This window comes from Pelodiscus sinensis, chromosome 2 (assembly GCF_049634645.1).
Source record: "Pelodiscus sinensis isolate JC-2024 chromosome 2, ASM4963464v1, whole genome shotgun sequence".
Lineage (NCBI taxonomy): Eukaryota > Metazoa > Chordata > Testudines > Trionychidae > Pelodiscus > Pelodiscus sinensis.
Genome location: NC_134712.1, coordinates 193199852 through 193211861, shown reverse-complemented (window position 1 = coordinate 193211861; position 12010 = coordinate 193199852). Strand labels below are relative to the sequence as shown.

The 12010-nt window shown below is 35.5% G+C and overlaps 1 protein-coding gene across 6 annotated transcripts in view; it reads right to left on the bottom strand.

Annotated features, from left to right (window-relative positions):
• TBC1D5 (TBC1 domain family member 5) overlaps positions 1–12010 on the bottom strand; it is a 515710-nt gene that overhangs the window by 109044 nt on the left and 394656 nt on the right. For all 6 annotated transcript variants that reach the window (XM_075922103.1, XM_075922104.1, XM_075922102.1 and 3 more), the window contains one exon: positions 10619–10725. In XM_075922103.1, coding sequence (XP_075778218.1) covers positions 10619–10725 — 107 coding nt within the window. The remainder of the gene's footprint in view (positions 1–10618; positions 10726–12010) is intronic.

Here is a 12010-nt window from a genome sequence, read left to right as displayed (position 1 = left end):
TGACAGACCAGAGGGTGTAGGTGACTATTGTGGTTTTGAGTCACCTTTCTGGAATCTTGAGTCTATGCCACTCTGGAGACTGGTCAGCTCTCTGCATAATTAAACAGTTCTGAGGAGCTAACAACATGCCTCTGGGAAAGAAAAATCTTCACAAAATTGCCCCCTCAGTCACACCTCTTCCACCCCCAAGTTCATTCCATGCATATATTAACGTCAGGACTTGCAAGGAAAATCTGTGTTGTCTTTTTTTCAGTTCCAGACCAGATCCAGGATTTGAGAGCCCCTTTGCATTCCTTCGGCCATTTTAGCTGTCTTAGGAACAGGGGGTATGTCTACACTACCACCCTAGTTCGAACTAGGGTGGAAATGTAGGCAACCGGAGTTGCAAATGAAGCCCGGGATTTGAATTTCCTGGGCTTCGTTTGTATCTTGCCGGGTGCTGCCATTTTTAAATGTCCGCTGGTGCGGACTCCGTGCCGCGCGGCTACACGCGGCACGGACTAGGTAGTTCGGACTAGGCTTCCTATTCCGAACTACTGTTACTCCTCGTTGAACGGTAATTTGGAATAGGAAGCCTAGTCCGAACTACCTAGTCCGTGTCGCGTGCAGCCGCGCAGCACGGAGTCCGTACTAGCGGACATTAAAAAATGGCGGCACCTGGCAAGATGCAAATGAAGCCCGGGAAATTCAAATCCCGGGCTTCATTTTCAAGTCCGGTTGCCTACATTACCACCCTAGTTCAAACTAGGGTGGTAGTGTAGACATACCCAGGAGGAGCAGGAGAAAATCTCACTCAACTGGGCAGATGCTCGGAAGGTGCAAATTCATGTCTTTTTAGATTCTTTGTTATAACTTTAGATAGCATAATGGGTAAAACTGAATAAAGCATTTGTTTACTTGATTCTTTGGTGGTCACAAACCTAACATGCCTGTCTGGTTTCCGGAGTTGGAGACTGGTAGGGAAAAAAGCAAAGACAGTTTGCTAAATTAAAAATAAAAGTCAAACAAGAAAATTATATACAATTATTTATGTAGTTAAGTATCTCATAGTGGGACAGGATTGGGTGCCACAAGTCATAAAAAGATTGCTGTACCATTCATCAAGGAAGTTACTTCAATAAAGTAATACTTTAACTTGTGTGAGTGCTAGTTGGCAGTGTGTGCACACAGGTGGTAGTGATGAAATCTATAGAATACAATTTAAGATTTAGTTTTTCCTCTCCTTCCTTTTTGTTTTTTAAATATTCCAGACACTGAAGGTTCAGAAGATGAAATAGCACTGTAAAAAGATGTCTAATGTGCCTCTCTGATGAAAAATGAGACTTATTTTAGTGAACATATTATTGCCTCGATGCCAGGGGAAAAACACTCGTCATTAGAGAAATGAATTGCTCAGCTGTTTATAAGCAAAAAGCTCTGGGGGAATTTCTCAAGGCCCAAAACGCAAAGCATTGCAGGGTTATGCAAACATATGTTGCAGGTGTTTTAGGCTAGACAGGTGGGAAAACCTCAACCACTGAAAAAGATTTAGCTTAATAGATTACAACTGAAACTAGATAACCTAAATGCAACCAAGTGAGAAACAGCAATAGTGAACTGTATGCATATAACAAAACTCTCACCAAAGTAATTATCGAACATAGAACAAAACTCTCACAAAAATAATCTCACAAGCAAACTGGAATGTTTTTTCCATCCAGTAGTTTTATAGCAAACAAATGTTGCTAATTATATTTTTTTGGAAAACTAACGGTATTTTAAACTTGGAACAAAACCCAGTCTGAAATAGCAATAATTATCCAAAAAAGATAAAGATGAAGTATTGTAGCCGCTATTTAAACAAATATTTCTAAGGAGACAGTTTATTGTAATATCCCTTCTTTAGTTCACTAGACAACGTTAGATTTATCATAATTCTCCTAAAGCCTAAGATATTTCTATATTAAAATGCTAATTTTTTCCTTTTCATTTGCCTATAATTAAAGTTCGGAAAATTTGTGATCCCATATTCACTGTAAAAGTTTTACATTTTCCTTCTCCAATGGAATACAAGAAGCTCTTACAAAAATGATATATACAGAACTAAAATGTGGATTGGGAACAGAAGTGAAGTACGACTAAAACGTAGATAAGGAACACAATTTGTTCAATTCCACAGCTGTCACTTTTCATTATGCACCAATAATTAATTTGACTGTGCATATTAATGACTACCTAATAGCTTAGTGCTCAGAAAATTTAACCTCTCCACTCTTTCTTTGTTATGTATCCAAGAAACTGTATTTTTGTTATGTGGTTGGCAAATAAGATATAAACAACAGCTCAACATGAAATGCTGCTATAGATTGTACAGGAATCTATCCTGTACTATCCATTGTGGCAAAAAATGCACTGAATTAGCCTGCCACAGATTTTAAAAATATTTATTAAAAGACTGGGACATAATTTCGATAGTGTATCTCTATTACTATGTAACACTTCATGAACAGAAGAGGCAGAGCATTGTTACTGATCACAGGATGGCACTGAAGTCAGGAGACCTGAGTTGATCAATGTTTTTTTTCCAGTAATATGCTATATTATAGTTTTCTTATCTGCAAAGTAATTGTAGGCTTCAATTAATTAATTTTCTTGTAAAAAAAAAAAAAAAAAACCTTTGAGAATCTGCTACAGACAATACCATAGAAGTGAAAAGAATTATTATTTGATGTCAATTGACTGAATGGAAAAACAAGGAAATATTTTTCTTGAAACAAACAAAATGCCTCCAAAAGAACTGAAGAATTCAGTTTACTGAGTGTAACAACAAGGAGAAGTCCCTGAACTTACATCAACTAGAAATAATGACCAACTCTAGTTTCCTTGCATGTCAACCTGCATCCTTATTGTGAGTGGGAATTTCAGTTCTAGAAAAGTATTTTACACTATGGTATATATTACATACTATTCTACATTATGATCTTCTCTCTCTCTGGAGAAGAAGAAACAGAAATAGTAAAAATGTTAATTTAGAATTATAAATATTTTTGTCTTGAATAAAAGAACATTTTGGCCACACACATTTTAGCTCTTTTCCCTAACAAGTTGAAGCTTTTTTCATTTATGTTTTTACAATATATCACATATTTTAACAGGTAGATCAAAGCACACCAAGAAGCAGCCGTTATCAATATTCCAGACAGTAAAAAATACTCTGCTAATGTTCAAGTTTTTAACCTGTGTAAATACCACATCTTGCATAAACATCATTGCTTAGCCATATAATTTCCATCATCCTTTCAATTTAGTCATCTATTTTTGAACCCTTGTTTTCAGAAGTAAAGTAATATGTAAGCATGGCAAAAATTAGCTTTGCACCTATGACAGATTTATGACTTGGTATCTCAAAACCTCACACAGCTAAGAAATAGAAGTTTTATAGCACTAGAAAGGAAAGATCCATGTTTAAAATTGAACACACAGCTAGACTTGTTTCTAACCCTGTCCATATTCCAAGTTATCAGATTTAAAATGTAACATTTTTATTGACAGAAAAGCTACCACATTATGGTTTTATTGGCACTCATTTGGACAACCTGCGTAACTCGTTGCTTTTTGAATAATGCAGCTATTCTAAACAGACACCAATAAAACCCTATTCTACATTACAACATTAAGGGCATACATACACACATGCCATATACTGTATATGGGAATGGAGGAATACTTTAAAGATGTTATTTGGTTTATTTTTGCTATCTGGACAGTAAATAAGATGACTTTATTGTGTTCTGTGTACAATGTGGTATGTAAGAAGGTAGTTCTTAAAGATCTCAGATAGGCATCTTCTGAAATCCACCTATCTACCCACTATAGTAAAAGTAATATACTTATGTCATTGCTATCTCCATGAAGGATGGAAACAAGTTAAGTTTTTGGAGACGTGGGATAGGAAGAGCTATTCATTTTGGTATCCAGAAAATAAAAGGAAGATGCAGACACATTTTGGTCAATGCTACTTCTTAAAATCATTAAAAGAATAAAACTCCACCTCAAATCTCCAAATTTATCTGTTTATAAAAATAGTGACAGAAAAGGATAATATGTATCCTGCAATTTCTTTTACTGATCATTTCCAGTCACTTAACAATGAGATCACAGAAATATTCTATAATATAACCAAATTAAGAGTTGTACAGAATAAGGTTAATACATTAATATTTACTATGCTGAATTTAATTGTGTCAGTATATCATTAGTACACCTGAATTCCTGTCAAAATAGCCTACACTATAATTTAATTACACTAGACAGAACAGTAGCCATTTTTGCATATATTAAAAAGTTAAGAATCTATTCTATATATTTCATAATTTCTCTTTTGTGAATTTTAGTCAAATACATTAATTACATGGAAAAGTTTTCATTAGAAACTGTTCTAAGTGGTGCTTTTTGATAAACTATTTTACAAAATAGAAGTGATTAATTGAATTGTCAGATTGCACACAAGAAGAACCATAATCACCTCATTCTAACATTGCTAAATATGGTTTATTACATCATTTTACAGCTAATATCGTTACTCTTTAGGACAGGGTCAGTAGCTTTAGATGACACTTCAAATAGAAGTACACTAGTCATTTGAAAGAAACAGCCCCAACAAATTCATGTGCAGTAGATTTTATTGGTAACTGAGGTAATTAAGAGCTACAAGGTGCTTCATTTCCCTCTCTCTCTCTCACTTAAAAAAAATCAAATATGATCACATTTGCTCTTGCCTGTACTACTGTTATTTTCTCATGCTCAAAGAACAAAAAGATTCAGTCTGTGAAAAAACAGTTTGCTGTCTGGCATTAAAATACCCCAAGATAATTTCATTTCCAGTCTTTTTTCTCCTATCTCTTTCTATATCATCATAAAGAGGGGGGTTCACTGTGGAAATGAATCCCAAACCAATTTATTATCTTGCTGTATAGAAATATAAGGAAGGACAGGAAAATTAGTGAAGGCACAGTAATTGTGTTGTTTAGTTCCTTACTGTTGAAACACTACTGTATTCTTTCTTTGATACGAGTTGACTACAAGCACACCATGGTTTATACAGCAACATCCAAATCATAGTCTCCAAGGCTGGAAGAGATAAGTGTGATGACTGAGTCCAACCTCCTGTATCACAGATGCTACAGAACAAAATATTTGCTAGAGTATCTCTTTCAGAAAAAAAATCCAATTTTGATTTATCATGACCCTTGGTAAATTGTTTCTATAATTATTCTCACTGTTATAAAATGTACATCTTATTTAGGGTCTGAATTTGGTTATCTTCAACCACTGGATCACATGATACCTTTCTCAGCTATATTAAGCTAGAAAGCTTAACGTGTGTTCCTCGTGTATATATTTACAGACTGTAATTGTCACCCTTTAGCCTTTGCTTTGATAAGCTAAACAAATTGATCTATTTGATTCTTCTGAGATAAAGCATGTTTTCTAATGCTTTTAATCATTCTCATCGTTCTTCACTAAACCCAGCCTAATTCCTCAACTAATTTCAGGATTTTTTCTTTAGTACTCTCAGTTTCCCGTATTTCCATTTAAATACTCTTGTTGATTAAGGTGGGTTGTCACAATATTTGCATGCTTTTAGTTACTCAAGATGCCAGTCCACAGAATCCTAAGTAGAAACTGACAATATAAATGATACAGTCACAAATATATTCATCTACCTAAGAAACCGCCTCTTTCCTTCATATACTACCACCAGTGTTATGACTGATGCAGGTACTGTGGGTAACAGGCCTCTGGCTTAAAAGGGAGGGCAGCTATGAAGGATCCATGGTCATTATTCTGAGCACTCTATTTTCCAAGACTCTTCCTGAAAATACTGGTTGAGATCGATAAGATGCTATAGCAGGGAAGGCTAAGTTATGGTAGGTTGATTAATGATGACATATTTTGAAATATGGGGATCATGTTTGGCAAGGATGGGCAAGTCTTTTTATTATGAATACTAATCCTTTTTTATGTCAAAATATTTGAAAAAGGTATTTTGATTATGTTGGCTATTCCAAACTCTATTTCATTAAACCGGTAGCTATCTGTAACACTTTTATTTGAATAGTGAAAAATAATACAGGCGCTTAACTGCAAATTTCTAGACAATAATTCTTAAAATCAAATGTTTGTTGTTTCAATTGTTATAAGAAAACAAATGCTTCTGGGCTCAGTGCTTAGAAAATAGGTTAAGAAAGTACTAATTTTAAAACACTGTGTTTTAAAATGAACATATATTTAGGATCACATTTTAAAATGGTCCTCCAATTTTGGGCTGGCAGTCAACTGCAAGCACATGGGAAGGCAAACAATAGTACAGATTACAACTACCTTATCATATATGTAAATCAGGTAGTTAACTATCGAATTCTTTACTGTGCCAAGAATTTACTGTGTATAAATCTAGAGGCTAGATTACCCTTCATACTCTTGGCTGTTAAAATATTTTTATATTGTGTTAAGTATATGGAATTTTAATATTTTACACATGAAGGGCAAGTTTCAGCGCTCTCTGTGTTCTACCACTGACAAGCAGAAGATGAATTAATTTGCCTTTATAATTTCTCCTATTTGGATGGCAATATACTTCAGCTGCCTCCTCCCAACTATCTTCCTTCCCTTTCTTACCCTACCTCAAACCCATCATGTAGTGGCAAGAATATCTTGCCCTCTTACCAGTGCGATGGTGGCTTCGCACTTCCCACTGCCTCTCCTACAAGTTCACCCACGGTGCCTACTTTACATCTCTCTTACTTCTCTCACTCCTGCCTCCCCAATATTGATTTTTGGACTGAGCTATTAGTGACGAACAGCAAAGAGGAGGCCAACAACTCAATTTGGCTGGAACTTGAGCCTCTGTAAACTCCTGGGCATCTGCTCACCAAGTCTCTAAAAATCCCTCTCTAAAAATCCCATGGAAATAAGTCAGTTGACTCATGGCTGAACAGCACTTATTTATCTTAAATAATTAGAAGCTTTATAAAGAATTATTTGGGGGTGAGGGAATGACTAACTGCTATTACTCTAAAGTGATAAATTAACCATTAAATATTAAAATTCCACCTCTTGAGTAGATATTAATTAATGAGTTTCTAATGTCCAAATGCTAAAAGAAACTAACTCCTGATTGGTCACAATCTGGTCATTAAAGAGTGGTAATTACTGACAGATTGCACACAGTGCTAACCAACAAAACAAACTAAAACCTGCTCTTCTTTCACAAACATTGAAACAAACAATTCTGAAATAACGGCAGCTTTCAAAGGATAGTTACAGCTTTTCAGAAGCACCTCAGCTAATGAGTGTATAGAAAAGAATGTATCTGAAGAAGAAGAAAGTAAAGCTAAACAGCCTTTCAGGCACATGAAACCAGCTCAGAAAAAAACTATGAGATGTGGCAGCAGCTACTTAAGAAGAAAATTCAACTGAAAATAATGTACAAACAGTTCAGTTCATAATCTTAGTAATGTATTTTTCTCAATCCTGCCATTTACTGCTCAGATCATGTTGAGAGTTGAAGGCTGGAATGAAAATTCCTCTAGTAGTCTAGTTAGTCATTTTAAGTATGATCATGACCTTAAACCTTAAAATCATATATTACTGCTAATTTCATATTGTAGTTACTCTAGAATCAGTTATGAGAAAGTAATATATCGTCTTTGAGAAGCCATGTGTACTTCTGCAGGGATTCCATTGTAATTCACCAATAATACCACAAGCCATTATTTTAAAATGTTATCAAATTTCTCAAAATACTATGCTGAAATAAACGGACCAAACAGAAATTTTAATATAATGGAAAAAAGTTAATTTTAGACAACCTAATGTAACTTTCTATATTATATTTTAATAGACTGTTATTGAGGAGTAACACTTCAGAGCTGAATACAGCTGCCTTATTTCTAATTAGCTTGTTTGCAAGTAATACAACTATTCATGTTAAAAGGTTAGCAGACATTTTTATTTTGCCTTAATATTTTGAATAAACACTGTAAGCTCTCAAACAAAGGATGGTTGTCAGGTTCTTTGCATGTAATCTAAGTTGGCAATGTTCTACTTTAGTTTTATAAGTCACTGTGATAAGGTTAACACTTCTACACACAACTACATACAAATAAGAACTCACAAAGATGAAAATTACTTTGCTTATGTTGCTGTATTAGAATTTTATTTGCTAAAGGGTAAAAACAGATTTGCAAAATTCACAGTTAACTTAAAACAATAGTTTAAAACCTTTTATTCTAAGCCCTGACTGCCTTCAGGAGGGAGAGAACATCTGGTTATTTAAGGAATACAATATGTTCACATTTTCTATGACTTTTATTTCTAATTGGGTTTTTTAATTTTTTTTATTTGAGCAACTCTAGTTAGAACTATGTTTTTTAATCACTTTATATTCCTCTGACTGCCCTCCTTCAACATCTCTACTTCATGTAACAGTATCTGCTTTGAAAATTCACAGCACCACCCAACAATGGTGGTATGAAAAAATGGAAAAAAATAGGTACTTTGGAGTGCTGTATTCAGAGAGACACCTCAAATCAATTCTTTTGGGTATTTTACAAGAATAATTTTCTACTGTTGCCCTAATCTCTCACTTAACACTCACATGCTTTTAATTGCCCCTTCTTTCATATCAAGTCAGCTTTCACTTAACTCTTTCTATTCTGAAAAAACCCCCCTAATTGACTAGATATCCCACTGACAGATATAATTGAGAAAATATTTTATTAAAGAACTGGAAATTTGGAATAAACGCTTTGCTAAGTGAGTTCACAGTGCAGTCCTGGAGTGGGGGCAATAACATCGATTTCAAATTTCAAGTCTCAGAGAAGTAACCATGCTAAGTCTGCTATTTTTATCAATGTTGGGGGCCTTTTGCTTTCCCACTGCCAGAGTCTTCTCATACAGCAAGTCAGATTCCAGCGGAAGTGAAAGGCACTGGCATTTCCTCAATGCTGGAGCCTTTCTCTTCTGCTTCTCCTTGCCAGATCCTTTCACTATAACATGGAGCTCTACACACAGAAGGGTGGACTCCAATGTGTAGCTACTCATACCCTACATGCCAACACCTCAAGAGCACCTGTGAAGATGCATGCATGCAACTGAAGTCTTATGAGGCTAAGAATGGGTGGATCGTGTCATTAGTTTGTCAGCTTCCATCTACTGAACACCGGAAAACAACTAAGGGGGAAGTCAGGGGTGTGGGATGTAGGCGCCATCTCTTAGTAGTAAGATCTACACACACACACACACACACACACACACACACACACACACGGCTGTAGAATTTTTAAACATTAAATTAGTTTTGTGTACCAAAATTTTTTTGGTTGAATTAAAAACATGCCATATTCAATTTGATGGCTTAGCACAATTTATTCCCTTCCACAAAACATTTTCTCTTTAAAAACATTTCTGCTATGTTTTGAAAAGAGAAGGCTAGAACGTAAATGCGGAATAGTTTGATTTCACAGTCTGCTGCTTAAATCTTAAAAAATCTTACTACTACAAACTTTCTTAAGTGTCAAGGAGATGACGGATTCTACTTCTCATCCTGAAAGAAATCTATGCACAAAAGGAATGAGGCAAGCAGCTGAGGGGACACAGATTTCTGCAGAAAACTGACACAAACAATGAGACAATTTTTCTTAATCTATAAAAGAATACATGTCAGACTCTTATGGCATTTTGGAGAAGGCAGTCACCAAGTGATAAAAGTGCAGAATTTTTTCTATTCAAAGGTGACTTGAAGGAAGATACCTAGACTGTCCATTGGCAGCTTAGTGACATGACAAGCTCAGACAATTCTAAAGCTGGCAGCAACTTCTGAGAACTGTTAAGGATCCAGATACCAAGAAGACTGTCATACACAACATTACCTCAAATACTTTATTTAAAAAATTAGGCTAGCTCTAAAATTGCAGAGGCTTTTTTTAAAATGTAGATCAATAAATTGATTTATGTCAGAAACGTTACATTACTAAAACAAAAACACTTTAACGAGAACAAATAAAATCTGTGTGAAACTTTGCAGACTATAAAAGAGGGGATTTCATCTTTAATTTAAAAAAAAAAACCTATGATATCCTACTACATTTGGATGCTACTGACATCTGTCTAGCTCACAGACTTAATACATGAATTGTGTCATTACTTCTTATGTTATCCAGGGGAAAATCTATATCTATATCATCTATACCTATACTTATATCTATATCCCTGTACTTATATTTTGCCATGTGGTCCTCTGCCAAGAATTCCAAGGATGAATTACTGACACATGGGGAAAACTTTTACTAAGTAGTTACTTGATTTACTCAAGCTGTTTGCTTAGAGCACTGACAAAACTTTAGGTCTGGGGAACCCATATTTTAATTTCACCAGACAATTCTCCTCTTGAGTAACTGTGCATACTATCCCATCAATCAGGAAGAATATCGCAGTTTCCAGAAGTAGCTCCTTGGAAAGTGCTTCCCTGTCGTTCATATAGAATACTGTGTGTCTAACTTTTTGTAGCAGTTGGAATGTTTTACAAAAGAGGTTTATTTCCTGTGCTGGTAATATTTAGCAATGTGTACCTTACCTTTGGATCTCGGAGAAACAGTGCTCTTAGGATGAGTGAGTGTACATCTCCTATAGGTGGGTAATGCATCAGAAGTCCCAAACATGTCTGATAATTACTTGAGATCACTAAAATAAAACAAACAAAACAAAATAAACAAATAAATGGGGAGAAATATACACACATATATTTGGATCTTCAAAGGAAACTTTTTTTCATCCTACACACCTATCATGGGCAAGAGTTCAGCAGTCCTTTCTCATGACGAGTACAGACAGACCCTCAGAATTCAAAAAACAGGACTATGTAGCACTTTAAAGACTAACAAGATGGTTTATTAGGTGATGAGCTTTCGTGGGCCAGACCCACTTCCTCAGATCAAATTGTGGAAGAAAATAGGCATGACCATATATACCAAAGGGATACAATCAAAAAAAAGTGAACACACATACAAAGGACAAATCAAATTTCAGAACAGAGGGAGAATGCGGGGGGAGGGGGGTAAATGTCTGAGAGCTAATGATATTAGAGGTGATAATTGGGGAAGCTATCTTTGTAATGGGTAAGATAATTCGTTTCTTTGTTAAGACCCCAGCATAAAGTGTCAAATTTAAGCATGAATGACAGTTCAGAGGTTTCTCTTTCAAGTCTGGTGTTAAAATGTCTTTGAAGAAGTATGCAGGTAATCAAGTCGTTGAGACGATGCCCCTTCTGGTTGAAATGGCAAGAAACCGTTTTTTCTTTGTGATACTGTCTGATATCCGTTTTGTGTGCATTGATTCGTTGGCAAAGTGTCTGAGACGTTTGTCTAATGTACATAGCAGAAGGACACTGTCGGCACATGATGACATAAATTATGTTTCTGGATGAGCAGGAATATGTGTTCTTGATCTTATAACTGAATTGGTTAGGTCCAATTGAATACCCAGAAACCATCTACTTCAAGACAGACCCAAGAAAACCAACAATAGAACACCACTTGTCATCACCTACAGCCCCCAACTTAAACCCGTCCTACACATTATCAGTAAACTACAACCTATACTAGAACAAGATACTACACTCCGAGAGGCTCTGGGAGACAGACAAATAGTCTCCTACAGACAATTACCTAACCTCAGGATGATTCTTACCAACAACTACAGGACATACCACGCTAGTACCAACCCTGGAACTTTTCCTTGCAACAAACCCCGTTGCCAGCTTTTTTGTTTAATACAAGGAGTGATTACAGAATAAAGCCTTACTTTGATCCTGTGCCCATGGAAGTCAATGCTAAAGTTTCCACTAATTTGAAGGGGGAACGCAGATTCACTGTGTAATTAATTATGTTCTCTTTCATGAAGAAACACTTCTCCCCCAACTATTCTTTACTAAAATACACTGTATGCGCTTCAAATATATATTATTAAA